This window comes from Limulus polyphemus, unplaced genomic scaffold (assembly GCF_000517525.1).
Source record: "Limulus polyphemus unplaced genomic scaffold, Limulus_polyphemus-2.1.2 Scaffold727, whole genome shotgun sequence".
Classification (NCBI taxonomy): domain Eukaryota; kingdom Metazoa; phylum Arthropoda; class Merostomata; order Xiphosura; family Limulidae; genus Limulus; species Limulus polyphemus.
In genome coordinates, this window is record NW_013666337.1 from 313,265 (window position 1) to 336,351 (window position 23,087).

The following is a 23,087-nucleotide window of genomic DNA, read 5'->3' on the forward strand; positions in this document are numbered from 1 at the left end:
TTACTCTGTAAATCAAGAAATGTTAGAGTAGTTCGACTTAATAAGACAGTTTCTAAGTTCTCATGTAATGTTTCTCTACCTCATACAACAATTGTTGGTTACATATTTTATGAATACTACATGTAATAAAGCGATCGAGTTCTGTTTTCAAGATTAAAGCCTATTTTACTCTGTAAATCAAGAAATGTTAGAGTAGTTCGACTTAATAAGACAGTTTCTAAGTTCTCATGTAATGTTTCTCTACCTCATAGAACAATTGTTGGTTACATATTTTATGAATACTACATGTAATAAAGCGATCGAGTTCTGTTTTCAACATAGAATTAGTCAAGACAAAAAAGCAACAACATTTTGATGAAATAATGTAGAAAACGTATATTTGTAAAAGATCCAATGATCAATACAGATTTTTAATTAAAAACGTCGTTGTCACATTATATTTTCTGTAAGTATAATTGAAAAACACGTTAATATTGTTTGAAATTTTCGTCTGTTTCACAAGTGTGTATATATATTTAAACGGATTTCATTCCTGATAATATTATCTCTGAATAGTTGGTTTGAAACTAGCAAATGGTAGACATTTAACTCAAACACAGTTACAAATCTTTGTATCACTGGTTCTGGTAGAAATGTAATCGACACTGCAATATTAGTCTTTTTTTATTCATTGAGATGTTTAAGAAGTTATTGAAATAAAACATTTTAATTATGGTAAAGCGTTCTCGTATTTTTAACATTCCGTTTAATCTTAGTTTTTAAAGAAACAAGATTATGTGTGTTTCAATGCAAACTGAGTTTATTGGCAAATTCACAGCAATTTCTATATCTTTTCTTTATAATTCCCTTAAAGTATATCATTATATTAATTACTTGATATAAGTAACTCATTGCCTCGCTACATTTAGATATTGTTTTTATTGTTTCACTAGGTTTAATTCAGTATTGAAATAACTTACAGTAAAATTCTAACCGTTAGTTTAATAATTTTTACTCAATTTATTTTTATTTTTTGAAACCCTGAAAGTATTATTCAAGATAACACTTTGAGTATACACCTCTGTACTCATCAAGGCATGTAACCAAACACATCTTACTGGTGGGTAGCGAAACTTCTAAAGATATTCTGGTCAGAGGAGACTGTTTTAACAAACTTCTTTTATGTGAGCGTTTATAAAACTGTCTACAACTAAATAAAAGAAACGTAACGTGCAGTCTTAAATGTTATAACTATATATTTCATGTATAATTAAAGCAAACATTAAGACGAAAGTAATATTGTTGGACTTTTCTTTATGAATCAACATGTAGACCGGCCTAATAAGAAGTAGACAGAAACATTGGTTTATGACAGTTTATTGAATTTTAAAACAATGACAGTCTTACTGAACATTTCTCACACTATGAATAGTAATTAATAAAGGCGTTGTCTATTGACCTCAGTGCAGTAGATGTTCAAGATGTTTGCAATTGTCCTCAGTGGAGTAAATGATCAAGTTATTAGCCATCAAGCTCAGTGCAGTAGATGTTCAAGATGTTTGCAATTGTCCTCAGTGGAGTAAATGATCAAGTTATTAGCCATCAAGCTCAGTGCAGTAAATGCTGAAGATGTTGGAAATTATTCTCAGAAGTGTTCAATATGTTGAACATTTAACAGTACAATAAATGTTCAAGCCATTGGTCATTGAAATTAGTGTAATTAGTATTCTTCATGATGCTCGATATGTTGTTCATTAACCTTAGTGCAGTAAATGTTCAAGATTCTGGCCATTGTCCTCAGAAATGTTCAAGACGTTGGCCATTGACCTTAATGTTGTAAATATTCAAGACGTTGGTCATTGAACTCAGTGCAGTAAATGTTCAAGACGCTGATCATTGAACTCAGTGCAGTAAATGTTCAAGACGCTGATCATTGAACTCAGTGCAGTAAATGTTCAAGACGCTGATCATTGAACTCATTGCAGTAACTGTTCAAGACGCTGATCATTGAACTCAGTGCAGTAAATGTTCAAGACGCTGATCATTGAACTCAGTGCAGTAAATGTTCAGAATGTTGGCTACTCACTTCATTGAATTTTTTCTAGAAGTTTCTCGATATTGACCACCAGCGTTGTGAATATTTCCGGACTAGTAGAATTTATCGAACTGGTAAGAAAAGTAATGGTGTGTATACAATAACATATATATATTTCATGGAAACCTAAAAGTATTACCTACATGTATGTTTCGATCTCTTTTTTTTTATTTGACCTTTTTGTATATTTTATTCATAAAGGTAAATAGCACAAAACTAATCAGTTACTTTCCAAAAGCACAGTTTACTTTCCCTCGTTGTCACAATTGTAACTGACAACATTTTATATTGTAAGTTCAAGTCTGGTTGTTCATCCTTTTGTTTGTTTTCGTATATCTACTGCTTCTCCATTTTGATGTCCTTGCACGATCCTTTGCTAATTCCTTTAGTTTCTCTTCTTCACTGCCTGTTGCTATCATGGCTGTTTGCGCAAGCTTTGTTAAAACGGTTTCTCCTGCATTGCTTCTCCCCTGCCTGTAGGTTTGCCGAGAATATCAACGCGGCAACTGTAAAAGGACAGAAACTGAGTGCCGCTTCGCTCACCCCCAAGAGCACGTGGCTGTGGACGTTGTGGAAGGCATGGTGACAGTCTGTATGGATTTCATGAAAGGAAGGTGCACGCGGGATCCATGCCGCTACTTTCACCCTCCGCTTCACTTGCAGTCACAACTAAAGGCTGCCCAAAGTAGAGTTAACACCGCTTCTATGGTAGGCCAATGTTTCACTGCCTTCCTTTGACCTTCTGCCTTGTTTTCCAATTCCTCCTTATTTTATTTTGTTATTAACTATTTGTTAGTAAATATTTTGCACATGTTTTCTCAATGTGGTACCTTTACTTGAAATAGAAAATTGCCTTAAGAGGGCCAAAGCTTTTAGTATTAGTGTTTTTGCTTTTGTATGATAATTTATAAATGATAATACTTTATGCTGCCCTATGCTAAAATACGTTAAATATCTTGACGTATCATGTGATGAATATCTAAGAACACTCTGAAGTATAAGCACTAACTTATCGTATTATAACATTAGTGTTATAGATTATAAACTTTTAGATGTTTTATGTAAATCTAATTGTTTTCGATTGTATATTTTATGCGAATTATTCCAATAACTACAGTCTCGTGAGGATTTTTTGTGTTTTTGAAAAACAAATTGTTACTATTTTGCTTTATATCGTATTTCTACTTTTATGTTGTTATTCTTACTTGTATGAGTTCAGTAATAATTCACTATCGTCGTTTTCGGCTAGTTCACTGCTCTAATAATAACTACCAATTAAATACATTCCGGAAATATATGGATATTTTAAGTACGGATACATTATAATTTGAGATGTTTTAAAATGGTTCTGAGTTGTGTCATTTAACATTACCCTACTGTGTTTTTATGTCACTATGAAATTCACTCTAGTCTGTTCTGATGTTCTTCTGATCACCGTGCCAAAACATGCGACTTTCACAATATAAACATTTAATCATCATATTTTGTAGGATATTAGATACCAATCGCTTCATTAAGATATAAAATACTCTGCTAAATGTATCAATTTCAAAACGTTATTTCATTAACATAGAACACATTTTATGGGTAAAAATGTTACTCGTGTTCATTTTATTTAGTTTCTACCCATATTTCCGAAGTGAAAACACATTTTATGGGTAAAAATGTTACTCGTGTTCATTTTATTTAGTTTCTACCCATATTTCCGAAGTGAAAACACATCCCCCTTATGCCCGTATTCCCTCATTATGCATGTATTTAGTGATACACGATTATAAGTGATAAATTCAAATGTTTCTTTGATTTAGAATTTTTCTTGTAAACCACACAATGGCCACCTACACATATAGGTATCTAATTTTTACAGCCAAGTGTGGCCTAGTGTTTATAATGCTGGACTGTGAAGCCAAGGGTCCAAGATTCGCGTCCTTGCCTCAACATCGCATTTCGCACTTTGAACCGTAGGTGCGTCATAAAAGTGACTGTCAAATCCCATTATTCGGTCAAAAACGATTGGTCCAAAAGTTAGCAGTAGATACAGTTGATCAGCTAGATGCCTTCCTTCTACTTTATCAGTTCCAGAGTTCAGGATATTCGCACAAAGCTACACGGTAAACGTAGGCTCTATTGCATTCATTGCACAAATGCACGCATTACTTGGATTCTTCCCCCAATGATCAGGAAAATTAATTATTCAATTACTTTTCGAGTTCCGTGGCTGGAATTGTCTTGAAATAATTCGTTTTATAGCACTAGGGCTGAAAAACAAAAGTTTTATAAACGCTTCATAATATCTGCATAAACTTTTATATATTTGCATAGTTGCTACAATGGAACATTCTTATTATCATTTTGTGTGTTATATATTTTTTAGAATATGCCAAGGGTTCTTTAGTTATAATAATACAGCACAATTGTATGGCAGGCTCAAGTAAGTAGTGGCTTAGACGTAAAACTTGGTAAACGGCACGAAATCACTGCAACAGAAGAAGATCGTAGAATAAAATATTAAAGTTCCTAACTTTGTTGAATATGAGTATCCACACTGGATTAAAACAGGTGTACAACTATATAAAAAACTTAGAAATTCTGCTCATGAAAACGATTATCCACTAGGTGACGCCACGAATCGAAAATTTTAATCGTAATTTATCAAACCCTTGCAACTTGTAGTTGGTTAAGTAAAAATCAACAGTAACAGAAATATTTATGTACTTTAAAAACCAATAAGGGTTTGAAAGACCAAACATAGGGTGTACAATTTCACAATGTTCGAGTTCTTAGTTTTGTGTGTGTGTGTGTGTTGTGTTGTTTTTTTTGTTTGTTTTTTAATTTGAGTACAAAAATGGTTTCTTTGAGCAAAGTGATTTGTCTTTCATCCAACTTAAAATCATTCACACTTCTTATTTTTTCCACATCATTTCTAAAAATAAATTAACCCTGGAAAAGATCAAATTTCCTTCTACTGTCATTGTTAATATTTCTCACAGAGTTTTTGATGTGTGTGTGTTGTGTTTTTCATATTCCGTTAAATTGACGTTAGACTCAATGTTTTTATAAAATGCTTCATGATTCGTTCGGGAACGCTTTAGTCAAAAGATTTAATTTTTTATTAGACCGTCTTCAACTCGCTTAGGAAATAAAAGTTAATGTGACATTTGTTTATTTACATTTTGAAAAAGAAAAGTTCCAAAACCTTCGTTTTTCTTCTTTAGGGGTAAATGTTCTTACATTAATTTAGATGGATTATGACAAGTTATACATTCTATCAATTAAAAAAATTATAAAAAATAATTACTTATTCGAGTTCTGTTAATGGTCTTTCATATTTTAACTGTATACCTTTAATTATTATTTTTTTTAACTGTAATAAATTAAGCAATTTAACTGCTCTTGTACATTCGTACTAGTTGTATATTGTTCTCTAACTTATTACCAACACAACTTCTGTACGATAAAATGTGCCTATAGTAGGTATTAGTGCTATTGCTTGTTGCAGCAGGCCTAGTTTTGGAGATGAAGTCAGACTCCTAGATAGCTCAGAAAACTACGTTCTTCATGGGTTGTATTTATAAATACAATTAGTTTGGAGCAAGATTGTGACGTTTCCCAGAAAACATTTAAATATGTTATATTCGTATCAACACAGATCCAAATGTTCATTTTATAATCACGTCCAGAACACAATTGAAACTACAATTTCTAAATCAAGTTTCTTGTGCGGAAGAGAAATGTCAGTCTAAATTGCATGTCTTTCACAATAAAGTATTAATGGCACTACGATTTAAAGTAGAAAATTGCACATTTCTACGCTAACCAGGAAAGAACTACTGGCGTAATTAAATTACGCTATAAGCAGGTGCTTTTACTTCAAATGAAGTGTTTTCGTACGATCAGTATAGCAATTTATTATGATGGAAAAACAAAATCTAAGAAAAGACGACCTGAAAATTAAAAGAATTTCTGAATGATTTCCATCTCGATTCTTAGGAGATGCTGAAGAAAGATACTGAAGGGATGATTCCGACTGGATGTTTGGGGGAGTCGCCCCCACCCCCCAATAATTTACAATTGTAGTACAGTTGATAAATGCTGCTCAACTTGAGCATTTATCAAATTAATCTAAGACTTCTGTACTATATTTGACTATAACGACTGATTACAAGTACAATATACATTATTAGCAGAAACGACGCCCTAAGGGCGGCTGTTCAGTCAAGATCTTGGCGAGTTAAACGATGTGCTTCTCTGTCACGAAACTACTCCAGACTTCTTCTCACTACATCTTGGCCAACAGTTTGATGTATTTCGGGTTTGTTCCTGGCTTCTTTTCATTGGATCTTGCCTCATAACTTGGTGAACGAGCCTAGCTTTTTCTTGCTCTTTATTTCTGTAACTTACATCCTGACGTTTCATTTTCTTTTTCAAAGTTTAGGACTTTCTCCGTGATAAGTCACTCTTCCGTTTGACAATTTTTGGCATCGTGATTTTCGATGTTTTTGATCACTTTATACTCATACTGAAGTAAAAAAATACTTGTGTAACTTACGAAGATCGAGTTTCTACAAAATTCCTGCAAGTTCGTACGCAACGATCTCCGTACGAAGGACTTGCGATTCCTTCGGTCACAGAAAAATTCAATTCATAACGTACGCTTGGATTCACCTGCAGAAAAAGTCACTTTTCTTCTGAAATATCACAATAATTCTCCACTAGGAAGACTCACTTGAAAATTCTGCATTCATCTCACTTTACCACAATTTTGTAAGTTTTATTTTTAAAAATAATTTTGTTGATAATAATAATAAATGTACAAAATTAATGTATATTATTAACAGGCTCTTCACCAGTCAGTGGAAGACATTTTTTGTTCAAGAAAAAAAAACAATCCGATTTTTTCTTAATTTGAACTGAAATTTTTGGGGCTTTTTATTGGCTAGAAAGAAGGCATTTCCTGCACTCTTTTAGCATTGGGACTGCGAAAAGTAACGTAAAGTGGTAAGGTGCTGAAATCCGTCAGCGCATCACGTGCTTAACAGCCAAGCACAAGAAGCATGGAAGTCTTCAAATGACACGCGAAAGTATTCAGGAACCGATTAGAACCACCTTGGTAGATAATGTGCAGCAAGCCGAGTACAATATTATGCCTGTAGCTGCTTTCAAAGTGTTCTTGTCTGCTCATCCTACTGCTGACTATCGTGATGCTTCGATCTTCCTTACCGAATCGCATGTGAAGTCGTTCGTATCTCAGTTGAAAGTTAAACATAAAAAGTTGATAGCAGAAGTTGGCAGTTGCTTAATTAATGATGCTGAGAAGATGGCTTTATAGATATATATACTAAACTTACTCCCAGCGGGTAGACCTTAGTACTAACTAGTATGGAGACTTGAGGATACTGTATTTCACCTGAAAAATTTTATCAATTAACTAACGAAAACTTGTCTCGAAAAGATACGTCCAAAACCATCCTCTTTGGGAGTTTCCAGATTGAACTTTATTTTAATATTCAACAAATTGTAGTGTAAAGACACCCCATGGCTCCTGTGGAACGTGTTAAGAAGGAAAGTGTAAAGATATTCCTTGGCTTCTGAGGGACGTGTTAATAAGGAAAGACGTGCCATTTCTCCTTTAAGGAAGATATTTAGAAAAATATGTTATAAAATAAGCGAGGGCCTATATTATAACATTTATCATATTGTTACGATATAAAGCTTTTAATGAATTATTTATTTTTAAAAAAGTAGACACATGCACTAAATACACTTTTTTATAAGAAACCCAAATGTAATGAAACTTTGTTTGGAACTTCCCCTTTTGATGTTGAAAATTCTTGCGAAGTTTCATCCAAATCGGTCTTAAACTATGGAAGGAGTTTTACGGACAGGCAGACATTAACCTCTTATATGTTTAGATAAACAGGAACTCACACACACGTATGTATGGAAGTTTGTACATATTATGTTGTTTGTAGTGTTTATACGTGTAATCGTATGTTAAAGACTATATGAAATTTCAGGTTTCTGATACTTACATGTATCTTTAGCCAATCAGATTACATACTTACACACAACCAGTTTTTTATGGGAACGGCCCTGAGAATACTTTATGATAATGAGCCTCCAGCACTGTAACAGGGTTTGGAGTATTGCCTGATTTCTAAAGTCTACAACAGACAAGATATTCATAACGTATCGTTGACAAGTGCCCTCTGTATTTAGTAAGCAAGTGCTTGAAAAATTGATAAAAAATAATCAAATTCGATGGAAGTTTTAAAGATTATAGGAGGCGACTAATCTCCCCAATTCGTGTTAAGCCACTGTATAAGATACATATAATTGGAAAGCGCCAAGTATTTGTATCTGTTCTTAATCATAATAAAAAAATAGGTAATGTTACCTCGTTAAGATACTACTCAAACCTAGGCTCTAGTTTAATGTTTTCTTCAGAAACTTCAGTCTCCTATTCTGTTTATTTTGTATCTTTAAATATATATGATTTTTAACCCGATAGACACATTGATAGTGCGAATGTTTTAAACAAGCTAGTTTTTATTACTGTGCGCGTAAGGCGTCTTTGTTACAAATAACTATCAAACACTTTAAACTTGTGTTTAGATATTGGTAGTTAGTATATTATGTCATACCACTTGGAAATGTTACTTTTGTTTTACAGGCTTTTCCTGGTATGATTCCTTGCACCAAAAGGCCAGCACTTGACAAAAGCGGACTCCCCATGTACCAGCCAAGTACCACACCGTATCAACAAGCTCTCACCATGCAGGTTCAGCAGCCCTTCGTGCCTGTTTCCTGTGAGTTACTTAACAATTCGTTTGTTGATTTTATCTATTAGGAATTTATTTTATAACACCCTTATAACAATGTTAGACGCCACTTACCCACATTTTTATGGAAGGGCGGACGCCGTTCACCCACTCTTTTGGGGGAAATGCTTGTATTGTTATTTGTTTAAAACAGTATTTTTGGAAGATTTGAATATTGTTATCTCATCTTAGCGTTGGATAACCCTATCCAATCCACTCATTATTTTATTTAACTGCTTAACCTTGATTTACATATATATACACCAACATTACTCATAAAAACCTAGAGACAAAAAGTTAACCTGGTCTCGAAAATTCAAATTGAATTAAGTATCAACTTTGATATGTCATTAGTTATGTGCACGGCTCTAAGAATCTTTTGTGGAAATAAACAACGAACAATTAATATTGTCTAGAAACTACACTTTGATGTAAGTCCAAAATGAAATAAACCATTAGGAATGATTAAACGTGAATTGTTATTGTTTTCAGATATGCTATTACGATCTGGAAAGAAGTCATTATCTACATCCATTAGATTTGTTTGTTTTACTATTAAGCACAAAGCTACACAATGTACTGTCAGTTCTCTGCCCAACTCGGGTATCGAAACCTGGTTTTTTAGCTTTATAAGTCACCGGGGACACATTCTTTATATACCTCGAGGACAACTATAGACAACCCAACTATAGAAAAACCCAACATTCTCCACCAACTGATAAGAAAGTTATTTAAATGTAGGCCTCTTTCATTTCAGAAATTTGGTCGAAAATTGGAATTTGTCGAATTATTTGTTTTTTTCCATCCACATACTTTTAATATCCGAAAGTCTACATTTTAACTGTTTTTTCTACAAATTCTTCTACAACTTTCTGGAAATTCAATCTTTCTGCAATTGTCAATGGAGAGCGTGGTTTACCCTGTGGAATGCTCATAAGACATAAGTTTTACTTAATTTCAACTTTGAAAATTCCTCTCAGCAGATGCAGCTGTCACCAGCATTCTAAGTAGCATCCTGAGAACGATGTACCATAGAGAGATTGCTACTAAATCACCAGCGTTGTAAGTAGCATCCTAAAAACGATGTACCATAGAGAGATTGCTACTAAACCACCATCGTTGTAAGTAGCATCCTGAGAACGATGTACCATAGAGAGATTGCTACTAAATCACCAACGTTGTAAGTAGCATCCTGAGAACGATGTACCATAGAGAGATTGCTACTAAATCACCAGCGTTGTAAGTAGCATCCTGAGAACGATGTACCATAGAGAGATTGCTACTAAATCACTATAGTGTTCCAAGAGCGTCAGATATCTCTGGGTGAATTGTGGTCAGCCTTTGAAGCTCAAATACCAAATAGATTCCATCTGTTGGTGCCAGATATCGCTTCAGCTAAATACGATAATAATTTTAATTGTTCGTTGAGTTCTAAATTTTGAGTTACTTTCATGTCACAAAGGAGGCAAAACTTATGTATAATTAGAGAGGAACCAAAGAACAAAAATCAATTTTGTGCTGCAATGATTCGAAATCAGCAAGGTGCTTCTTTCATCTAACACAAGTTTTCGGTATATTTCTGGGACAAATAATAATGCTCCTGCCAGTTCTTTAACACTTGCCATATATTATTTTCTCTTTGTTCTTTGCCATTGTCTAGATTACTTGCAATATCACTTCTCTTAGTTAAGTTCTACATTTTCTCGCCAACTAGATTTAGTTATACAAGCACATCAAACCAAATTACTGGTGAAATTATAAATCTCTATGACGCTATCACATCTACCAGTGATCCAGCTTCAGAAAAGGCTGCACAATCGGTTCCTACAATTTCACTAAAGCTATCAATATTCTTTTAGTTTGGTATCCACTGTTTAACTTTCAATTTTACACTCCCACCTAGTATTTGAAAGAGGTATTATAACTGATGTTGCAGAAATATCATAAAATATAAAAAAAAACGAAAAAAGCTTTGACCAGTTTCAAGATTTCCAAATATCATACACTATGAGGTTCTTCGAATGACAGCCACAAGGAACGAAAAATGTCATCTTATGTAATTTCAACAACTGAAATTGCGCCCCCTTGTGTTGGTCTCTCATATTTGTGTCGTTATTGTAACACCTGTTCACGGCAATCTTTGAGAGGTATTCCACGTTTCATAAGATATTCAAAAACAATGGCTTCTCATTGAGTAGAACCTGTGGTATCCTCGATATTGATGAAGGAAATCAAATTTTCTTCAACATCTACCTCTATTCCTTAGATATCCAATGTTATCTCTATTAACTTATTCTGAACTTCAAGACTCAATTACTAAAAACTTCATTTTTATGAACACATTGGCGTGTTCATCGGTTATGGGATAAGACTTTGCTATCAATTGTATTTAAAATAAAATAAAAATACTATTTAGGGGGGTGACTTAGCTTAGCAAATATTCCATGAAAATTTTGATTTATCTCTCTCTCTGCCAAATATCTAACTATTGCAATTAGCTTATTAAATATGCCCGTTAAATGACGCCGTTTAATTTTGATTAAAGTTTGAGCTGCACTGTCTACTGAAGAATTATTTTCAACTAAGTTCTAATTCCTTCCATTTTATAAGACATTCCATGTATAAATTGCTTTACTCTTGAGATTCTAGAGTTGTATAACACATTTCTAGCAGCAAAAACCGTCATCAGGCTATAACCTGAGCAAGTCCATTTTTACCAATGAAACTCCAGTTTCGTCGCCCTGAACCAAAGTCCTACATGCCGAGTTTCGGTATCCTGTTGTTATCCTCGATAATTGTTTCTTCAAAACGTGGAAAATCGTTTTCTGCTTCTTCGATGTGCTGATTGTCACTTTATTTCAATTAATTGTCAATTGTTGCGTGTGCTAATTTTTACTAGGAATCAAAAAGTTTATCGAATACGCCTTTTTTCCATTTTTGGGCTTCTTCTGATTGTTTTCCCTCTTTTCACTGCACGAGAATTATATTTTCTTGGCCTTTCACTAAATTTGTAAATAAGTTTATATTTAAATAATCATCAAATAATTTAAATATTTATTATATTTCCCCTTGCTAGGGGTGGTTCTCGACCTTAGCTCACCTCTCGGTTTTGTTTTGTTTTGTTTTGAATCATTTGCCAGCTGTTCAGCGCAAGCTCTGGTTTGTTTGTTTTGAAGTTCGTGCAAAGCTACACGCTAGTCGTCCATAATTTAGCAGTGATAGACTACAGGGAAGGCAGCTAGTCAAAACACCCGCCGCCAACGCTTGGGATAATGTTTTAATAACGAATAGTGAGATTGATTGTCACATTATAACGCCCCCATGGCTGAAAAGGCGAGCATATTCGGTGACCTTCAAAATAAACAAACAAACAATCCTTTATCACAGAACGTTTGTTTGCATATTTGTTCTTTAGCACAAAGGTACATACTGGGATACCTGCATTATGCCCACCATGGGGAATCGAACCACGAACTTACTGCTAACCCACCGGGGAACCAGAACTTTTGTAGGCTATTTTGGAGAGGACTTACTCTTTATCCGATGTGTGACTTAACTGATTTGTGCCTGCAATAACAATGACTACGATAATAGTTACATTTAAGCTATGTGGGCTGCGTGGGTTGTCAGGCTCTTATGCAAAACAAGTTAAATAAAAACAATATAATTATTGCGTATTCTATATGTCAAACGTGTAAGTTTTAAAGTTAATATTTAAATATCAAAATTAATTTGATTACTAATTTTTGTTGAAATGAATTAACACAATAAATTAAACATAATTAATTTTTGTTAGCCTGGTGAAACGTTGTGAACAAAATAAGCAAACGTTTTACTGTGTACAACTGATAAAAACTTTTGTGAATTAAAAAAAACTGTTATTTCTAATACTTAAAACATAAGGATGACACAAATATTTTATATTAGATACACCGTATTTTTTTTAAATTTAAACCAAATAACTCATAACTTTTGATATGGTCGAAGTGCTGATTAGATCAAGAGATCTTGGAAACTGTATCAATTGCCTGGCAGAGGAGACTCGTATTCTAAGTGTCTCATTTTAAAAATCATACATACATAGACCTGTGCGTGTGTCAATAGATTGACAGACGAAAAAATAGATATATGTTGTTGTAGCAAACTAGATTATTACTTCTGACTTTTCGTCTCGTTTCGTTTCAGTTATCATCTAAATCCATTAGATATGAGAATGTAAGTTATAATATACTTTGGTTCTGCTATTATCAGTAGTCCTAACTAAACCCATAACTGCATTAATACCATAAACCTGGCTTCATAAGCTAAAGTAAGAAATCTCCTTAAGCCTATTAAATGTTATGGATATTATGCAGGTCTTCGCATGCTTCAACCCGGGAAAGTGTGCATATAAGATTTTAGGTACAGTAAAGGTTTTTCGCTCAAAACCAGAACTCATCAGGTAGGCTGGGCCTAAATATAGCTGTATAAATATACATATGCAGCTAAACTTCTGCTGTTTCTTTAAATATAAAATTACTAATGGTAGTTTGTTTTGTGCAGATATTTTTTAAAAGCCTTTTAACTTTTTGTCTTACGAAGATTAGTAAAACTTGGATGGGAAAATCATGTTTATAAAATTACTTGATACGTAACGTTGATTATAAAAATCGTGTTATGCCTCTTTAATTTACAATACTTTTCTCCAGGCATTCTGTACACTGGTAGAGTATGTGTTTTGTCTTACAAGTGAGTTTTATTTATTATGTTAGAAAATTTTCGTTTTTGTATACAATCCGGGTCTTTAACCTCGCGTGCAATAATAAACAAATCATAGCCAGGCAGAATAGCTCAGTATCTTTCGCAGAGAATTCTATCAAAATAATAGAAAAAGAAACAGGATGTTAAGTTTCGAATAAGAAAGAGATGGAACATAATTAGAATATTTACTTTCTATGTAAATATATATGGAAATTTTATGTATTCTGATATTCACATTCTATAAATGGGTTTGGACCTAAGCAAATGCGTACTTGTCAGCTAACGTAGCTGTGACATGAGGATTGGAAACCAATCCAACAACCGATTATTTAGATGCAAACAGGAAAGCGCGACTTCAGTGGTTATTAAAGTATAAACTGTTGTCGTTAGATGTCTAGAAGCATGTAGTGCGGTCTGATACGTCTCGTTGCACCATTTTTGTACTGATTATAAAAGGAAAATATAGGAGTGAAACCATATGAGTCGTGTGGTAAAATATGCTCCGGGTGGTACAGTGGTGTGGGGGAACGTTCCTGTGGCAAAGGTTGAAATATTTGATTCTTTTAAAACTCAATTGCAATCTACAGTACATCTACTTGCTGTTGTCTTATCTCCAAAATTATGCATTTTACAGCACGATAATGGAACAACTCTTCGTGTTCATAAAAGCCACCAAAAGAGCACAATATTGATTTCATACATTTGTTGGTCAATATTATCACAGGAACTCAATCACATTGAGCATCTTAAAGATGAACGTGAACACTGCACTGTCAAAAAATTACAATCACCTCGACTAATGGGCTACAATAAAACAAAGATATCTTAAACCAGTTTGTGGCGTCTATGTCACCCAAGTCGCACGCTATTATCATGGGAAAAGGTAATATAAACCAAAACTGGATGGATGGCAAATCACTGTAAAAATGAGGTTGAAACTAAGAAAAGCCCACAGTAGTTCAGCAATAAGTCTAAGGGCTTATAATGCTGAAATCAGATTTCAGTACTCACAGGGGGGCACTGAACAGATAGCACATTGTGTAGCTTTGTGCTTAATAACAATTGTCAGAATTTATAAATATAATTCCTTTCACCAATTGTCAGAATAAAAGTATTTTACTTATACTTCTTAATAGTATAAATACATACTATGTTGTTGTTGGAATACGGATTATTCTACAGTAGGTGTCTGTGACTTGTTAACGATAAATGAGCAGCACGCATTTCACTTGTTTTCAAAATAATATATATATTCCAAACAAGTTAGACGTATGTACAACAAATTCTTCAACACTATAGAGATTATAGGCATAACATAAACACTATATATATATAGTTCTCTTCTTGTTGTCAAACGTCCACTTAGACCTATTCAGTTACTTTAGAGTTTCAGTTCACAAGCCGATCTATATTCTTTGTTACTATCGCACTGGTATTCTGTGTGTGATTCACTTACAATTGTGGCACGAGTTTCCGTAATCGTTTGGTCTTCTTTCTTCTAAATATCCTCTGTTCCTTTTGTCAAAGTGCACTCAGGCTGATTCACTTACTTTAGAACCACGCTGTGACGAAGTAAATTATTATTATTATCTCCTTTTCTACTGTTAGTTTCACTTTATCATATTAAACGTTAGGCCTATGTTAATCTTAGGCCTATCACTTCTACGGTAGTTAACTTCATGCCGAACTTTTCCTTGCCTGTAACTTTACTCTCTTTTTCTATTGTCTGTCTGCTGTTTCCGCTCGTCTCACAATATTTATAGGTTTATCACTTAATCGTCTGTCCGCCTTCTAGAAATCTTTATATTCTCGACGTCAATGTATTGCACGCGACGTTCGATAGTCTCAACATCAATGAATTATAAATACAACTTCCTGCAATCGTCTGTTTTTAACTCTTATTGCAACAAAAACTAAACAGTAATAAAATATTCACTCACAAAAATAAATGAATCAATAATATCTAAACTAAACAGTCTTTTATATCATGACAACAATCAAGACATTTTAGATGTGTCTTTCTGAGACGACAGCAAAGCAGTTTTTTTAAACAATTACATATTGTATATTGCAAGAAGTATGATCTAAAATATTATCTTCTTATATATGTTCTTTAGCTTTAAATTAAGTCTTTGAAGTTTTTTTTCCTTTTTAATTAAAATACTTAATGCGATAGTTCCATTCGTAGATCTGAGAACACTGAGTATAATAAAGCTTAGCGAGCAATTCGATTAGTTAGATTTCAGGAGAAATAATCATTTTTGTACATTTTCTTTGAGATTAAATGTTTTCTATGTTTCTCTCAACGCCGGTTTTATATCTCTTCATTTTTAAAATCAAATTCTGCATATATACCTCACTCCAGCCATAGCTCTTTGACAGCACGATCCTCCGTTTCTATGGCAACCGCAGCCACCACTTTACTTCTGCCTCGAACTAATATATATTATATCATGCATTGTACGTTAAAGGTTATGTTTGCTTCAAGATACTGACGCTAACCTTATTTTGCCTCTTACAAGCAATGTAGATTACAAAAGATCACGTTGCGACCTTGTATTTGTAGTATTTTTAGGGATTAAAGTTACTGTTATTCCATCAACCTTTTTTGAGAGAATGCAAAGCTGAGTATGTTATATTAAAACGATTTTAAGTAGGTAAATCAGCAAGTCACATGACGAACACAACTGATAAAAAGTTGCAGTGGAACGGCATGTATCAGAACTACATTTTGACGTAGGTAGTGCGATTTCCTAGAAAGTTAACCGCTTTTGGGAAGGACATGTAACGGCCCTTTCGGACGTAAAATCTTCATGCACTCAGATCATAAAGATGTTGTTCAGATTAATTACACTTAATTATATTGGAAAACAAAGAAACGTGGATCAATTTGGGGACAAGAATCATACAAAAAGAGACCTACAACAAGTCGTATCGCAGCCGTGGTAAGCAAAGTAAGGCATCTATGTAAGAATTTACGAGGACACAGGTTAGCGGCCAAAGTCGTTCAAGTATCCTATACAACATTACGCAACATAATCAAGAAGGGTTTCCATGTGGAAAACCGACATAAGTCACGTGTACACAAGCTTCTTCTATAACATGTCAGTTCTACTGTCGATATACCTAAAGCAGTATTCAAGCTGTTACATCTGAAGACAATAATCCTCAGGTGTGGAAGTTGGAGCTGTTTTATATTTAAATATAATCCTCAGTTTCTGGAAGTTGGAGCTGTTTCTGCTTACATTGCACTACCCTCTATAGTCACAATGGCTCTCCCACACAAGATGTAAAACTTTGCCTGAAGCACGTACTTCTTAAGATGTATGTATGTAATTCGATTTCTTTTTGACGACATTTATCAAGTTGAAAATACAAATTACATTCAACTCTGACGAATTTTTATCACTTCGAAAAATTAAATTATTGGAACTAAAGCCAGCAACAGAACATCTATGAATAATATTTTTAATGTTAGTATTTAGTTTACCATTGTTTCAGTTTATTTATGTGGCTTTGAAAGAATCAAATTATACGGATTATGAATTATTCGAATACCGAACATGAAAAGCAATGATTCTGTGAAATATGTAAATATTGCAACTGATGTTCATAATTTTTAACCATCTGTGTTGTTCATAATTTTAACCATCTGTGTTGTTCAAAAAATTATGAACAACACAGATTGATAAAATTGAACCACCAGTGTTGTTCATGATTTATAACCATCTGTGATGTACATAATTTTAACCATCTGATCTGTGTTGTTCACAATTTTAACCATCTGTGTTGTTCACAATTTTAACCATCTGTGTTGTTCATAATTTGTAACCGTCTGTGTTGTTCATAATTTTTAACCATCTGTGTTCATAACTTTTAACCATTAGGTTATAAGAGTGGCTGAAAATCTCAATTTTTGTGCCTCAGCGATGACCTGTTTCAGTTAACTACAAGCCGATATCCTTCTTAAAGTATTTTACCTAGAAAGCTCAAGAAATATTGTGTATCTTAGCTAACTGAATACCTCAACAACCATAATGTTTTTAAAAATTAAAATAAGTTAAAGGTAAAGTTGAAAATTTATTCATACCTAAAGAGTAGTTTAGATCACTTTATTTTTGATTGAAATTTTGTTTTGTTTTCAAGATATGAAAGTGAAAAACAAATATGTGATTTTAGGTGGATAAGTTAGGGACATTTCTTCTTATATTATGATCAAAGATTTATAAGACATCATATTGTTTCGGTAGTATTTTTGTTATAAACATATTTTTTTTCCGATTTTCTGTAGTTGCTGTACACCCTGGGACTGTGCCAAGATTTTAAGTCAGGTTTGTGTAATTGATCACCATGTCGCTCTGTTCATCTTTGAGAAGTAAGGTCCGTAATAGTTCTGAATAATTTACTTAAAAACTAACGAGTTATTTATTCTTGAAAATTTGCTTCCTTTAGTTTAAAGGCCGGGCATAGTCTAGTGGTTAGCGTTCCCGGTCGTGGATCAAAGGGTCCAAGTTTCGAGACGTCATGCTGCTGAAAACACTCCGCACGCTTAGCTTTGGGCGTGTTTTAAAAAATGACAGTCAATCTCACTATATAGTTCGTTCAAAGAGCCAGACAAAGTCCTTGTGCCGACAAGTATTGCTGGCTAGCTACTTTCTCTCTCTGGCCAGTTGCTTGAAATTTAAGGATTGCTATGCAAGAACCTTAAGAGCCTCTGACCTGGCTGTTTAGGCCACATGCCTAAGGTGTCATTCAGATTGAAAATTTCAAATCATTAGGCTCATTTATCATAATTATCTTTCCTGTTTATTTCTGATTGACTATCTTTCCTTCCTTGTAGCTAAGCTGTAATCGTGAGGGTTTATTTGGGTTTTGTTGAATTTCTCACAAAGCTACTCAATAGCTGTCATTCTAATTTAGAAATGATATATTACAGGGAAACAGCTAGGCAACACTACCTTATACCAACGAAAAGAGGAATTGATCGTCACATTATAATCTCTCCCTCGACTGGAAGAACGAGCTGTTCAGTGACGGGATATGAACACGTGAACCGCAGATTGCTAGGCGAGCGCCCTAACCATCAGGCTATGCCGGCCAATGAGGATTTATAACGCTAACTTTCGGGGCTCAATCCCCGTGTTGGACATAGCACACAAATAGTTCATTGAGTATCTTTGTGCTTAGCAATAAATAAACTGACAGAATAAAATTCCTATAATATTTTTAGATAATACTGGTTACTTTCAAACATAGTTTTTATTATATATTTTCGTCAATCATTTTCTAATACCATCTCCTTATACAATATCCGTAGGATTATTCTTTATAAAAATCTAATTGGTCTTATTTCTTATAATATTTATTTCTTCGGTACACTGCAGTGTCTAGAAACGTTCGTTTCGTTACATTCCGTTTAATTTCGAAACTCTTCTCTCTCCGAAATATCAAACCAGATGGTAAAGGAGCTTGACTGCATGGATTATTTTTGACTTTATTGAAAAACAGTTCCTTTTTTGTGTGAAAGATTCCAAATGGAGTCTGTTGTGTGAAAGATTCCAAATTGGGTCCATGCTTCCATACCTGAGCTTTATGCAAAATGATTTATATCAGAAATTTATAAATTTCAACAGCAGATTAAAGGCGAGAGCTTCTGCATTAATAAAGTATTGAAGCAGACTCGATGGTTTGAGGAATTAATCAAACGATATTTTTCAATTGTCCATTATGGATTGGTTAAGATTCTTTAATCCCAGAAGCTTTAAGATTTGGAAACAATAGCTTTCAGTTATCCAGTATGGATTCAGACGCTTTACTTTTGGGATATTAATCCTTGAAGCATGGAGATTTGGAAACAATAGCTTTCAGTTATCCAGTATGGATTCAGACGCTTTACTTTTGGGATATTAATCCTTGAAGCATGTAGATTTGGAACTATAGCTTTCAATTATCCAGTATGGATTCAGATGCTTTACTTTTGGGATATTAATTCTTGAAGCATGTAGATTTGTAACAATAGCTTTCAGTTATCCAGTATGGATTCAGACGCTTTACTTTTGGGATAGTAATCCTTAAAGCATATAGATTTAGAACAATAGCTTTCAGTTATCCAGTATGGATTCAGACGCATTACTTTTGGGATATTAATCCTTGAAGCATGTAGATTTGGAACAATAGCTTTCAGTTATCCAGTATGGATTCAGACGCATTACTTTTGTGATATTAATCCTTGAAGCATGTAGATATGTAACAATAGCTTTCAGTTATCCAGTATGGATTCAGACGCATTACTTTTGTGATATTAATCCTTGAAGCATGTATATTTGTAACAATAGCTTTCAGTTAGCCAATGTGGCTTCAGACACATTGTTTTAGTGACTTTAATTCCAGAAGCATGTAGATTTGGAACAATAGCTTTCAGTTATCCAATGTGGCTTCAGACACATTGTTTTAGTGACTTTAATTCCAGAAGCATGTAGATTTGGAACAATAGCTTTCAGTTATCCAATGTGGCTTCAGACACATTGTTTTAGTGACTTTAATTCCAGAAGCATGTAGATTTGGAACAATAGCTTTCAATTATTCAATGTGGCTTCAGACACATTACTTTTGTGATATTAATCCTTGAAGCATTGAGATTTGTAACAATAGCTTTCAGTTATCTAATGTAGATGCAGCTTAATTGTTTTAGTGACTGTAATCCTAGAAGAATGTGCGTTTGAATAAAGCAAAGTTATATATTTTTTGCTCTAACCATATCCTTTATTGAATAATTTAAAATTTCCATTGTTGTATATTTGTATTTCGTAAATAATAAAACTGTCTCACCGTTTTAATAACAAAAAATGCGGATTTCGCATGGATCACGCATATTTCGCTAGTTACTATTAACTTAGACTAATTTTTCTTAACATCCTTTATGATCAGAAACATTGTCTGTTGAGTGAATCTGTTAAGATTGTTTTATGTTTTATTACTTGTAATCGTTCATAAAAGTAACATACATTTTCTTTTGTTTTATTTTTTCTCTGCAGGTTTTGTGAAAGTTGTGGATGGGAAAGCGACAATGTTTCATTATTTGTTCAAAGGGAAATTCTGTTGCCCTTTATGCAAGTGCTATCATCTTCTTGCGGCCACGCCCTTTTTAGAGATCTTGGTGTAGTTATGCCAAGGTTTTATCTAGGGCTAGAGTTATAGGCTATCTTGTATGATTTTGCCTCTTTGGGACTAGGGGGATCCAAATAAAAGATATTTAAGTTGATGATGACGTTAAATAAAAAGTTGACGTGTATCACTAACCCTAATATATTCGATTGCGTGAGATCAAAAATGAAATAACATACTTCAAAATTGGTGAAATCTTTTTTTTTTCTCTCTCTCTCTCTCTTTAAATGCTGAAATTTGAACCGATGTTCGATGATGAATTTGAAATTTCTACCAAAAGAGTTTATATTTGATAATCATGAACTTGTTTGGAGCTCTAGTCACACATTCGACAAACATGAAAAATCTAAATCTCTCTCACGTGCCATTAATTATGACCACATTCGAGACGTATTTTTACTTGAAGAAGTATGAATGTTGAAGAAAAAGGTATTTTCAATTCCATATTACTTCCTCTCCAAACCAGCTCTTCTATGTTGTGATACTAGTTTTAAAATATATTTACATTTCTTTAACTGCAAATAATGTAGTATCATTTGGTGATGGGTTATGAACAGTTAATGTTTATGCAAAGTTAAAACACACGTTTTAATCATTTTTGGATTAAGAATGACCGACACATTATAAGATAATAAGAAATTATCAGATATAGGCTCATTTTGATGGCTATTTGTTACTTGAAACTTAAAAACAGACGACTATATTGTTGTATTTTTGAATCAGTTAACGTTAAATTTCAATTCAATTTGATTAACTTTTTTAAAATGTTTCCGTTAATTTATAAGTGTTAAAGTAACCCAATGTTTTTTTGTATTATACTACAAGCAAATGAAATAAATATTAAACCCTGACACCATATATATACATATATATATATATATATGTGAAAATATATTATATTGATAATTAATTATTTTTAAAGACATGAACTTACTTTAAAGTGTGTAGCTAAAACACCATAAACAGAAAGATAAGAAATGATGATGATATGAGTTTGTGTAAACTTGAAAAGTATAAGATTATGGTATGATAATATTTCTATTGATGGATGTGTTCATATCTTTGATTAAAAATTGAATGCGTTTCTCATACGTGATTTTGTTTTGTTTAAATATGGGTGTTACTATTAAGTTTGCACTATTTCGAAATGTAAGGAAGAAGTCTGTTATTGATAGGTTTTCTTCTATATAATATTTACACAGCTTCAAAGGTAGTTAACGATGGTAACGAAGGTTGTGTATTTTTTATTCAGCTATATTAACCATTATTACTAGTGTCCAAACTGAGTACTAATAGTCGTATGCGATTGAATGAAGTGATTGAATTAGCCTCAAAAGTCATTATGAAATATATCAAGGTTATGTGTTAAAACTTCCCCAAACTCTCTACTGGGTATTAAAAAGTATATATTTTAACGTTTGTGGTAAATCAATTCGGTTAAAAACCTATGTCAAAATGTGTGATGTATACACTATGATGCATACTGGTTGAAGTTTGAAGTTTCAGTTCAAAGATTGTTGGATTGAGTTACAAATATGCCAATTGGCGTATGCATTTTCAAAATTTGTAAGGTTTATGTTTTTACTCTCTTCAAAATATACACGCGAAATGTGAAGAACAACAGAAGCTTTTACACTTACACGTATTTCTCATGCTTGCAGGTCACAAAGTTTAATAATTTCATTACTTGAAGTTTCTCGGTCTTGCGAACACCCATTTCCTTGCAACATCGAAACCATGTACTAGGTTCTGCCTAAATTCCAGCTTCTCCAAAATTTGATTTGATTGGTTGGTATAAACATAACATCATCCACTTAAAGCATGAATTATCACCTTTACTACTCGTCTAGATCCAGGCCATCGATGAACATAATTAATCAAATGTTTGAAATTATCGAGCTTGGCAGACTTGCCACTTTTTTGTTTTTGACAAATCAGTCAAGCAAAATAAAATGGTAAACAAGGGAATGAGTAAAGTTCGAGTATTGGCTGAAAATGCTAATTTCATACTAAATGCCTCTGGATTTTGAGCTTTCAATCAGATATATTTTCATATAACTATGTTAAAAACGAGAGAAATTATCCCAACAAATAACAAATATATATCCTTAATCTGTTTGACGAGACTGTGACTGTAGAAAGCAACAGTGACACTAGTAATCCTTATACTGTGACTGTAGAAGGCAACAGCGGCTCTAGCTATCCTTAAACTGTGATGAGACTGTGAATATAGAAGGCAACAGCAACACTAGCTATTCTGAAGCTATGTTATAAGACTGTAACTGTAG

General features: G+C 33.4%; 1 protein-coding gene across 3 annotated transcripts in view; it reads left to right on the top strand.

Moving 5' to 3' along the window:
* The window catches only part of LOC106460197 (muscleblind-like protein 1), a 234,257-nt gene extending 211,170 nt beyond the window's left edge, over window positions 1-23,087 (top strand). Inside the window, exons 5-8 of one of the 3 annotated variants that reach the window (XR_002610697.1) lie at window positions 2,555-2,782; window positions 8,748-8,883; window positions 17,927-18,015; window positions 20,670-23,087. Coding sequence is in view for 1 of the 3 variants with exons in the window: in XM_022386857.1 (XP_022242565.1) it covers window positions 2,555-2,782; window positions 8,748-8,883; window positions 17,927-17,961 (399 nt within the window). In the remaining 2 variants the exon portion in view is untranslated. The remainder of the gene's footprint in view (window positions 1-2,554; window positions 2,783-8,747; window positions 8,884-17,926; window positions 18,016-20,669) is intronic. The other 2 variants (XM_022386857.1, XR_002610698.1) reach the window with 2 other exon arrangements.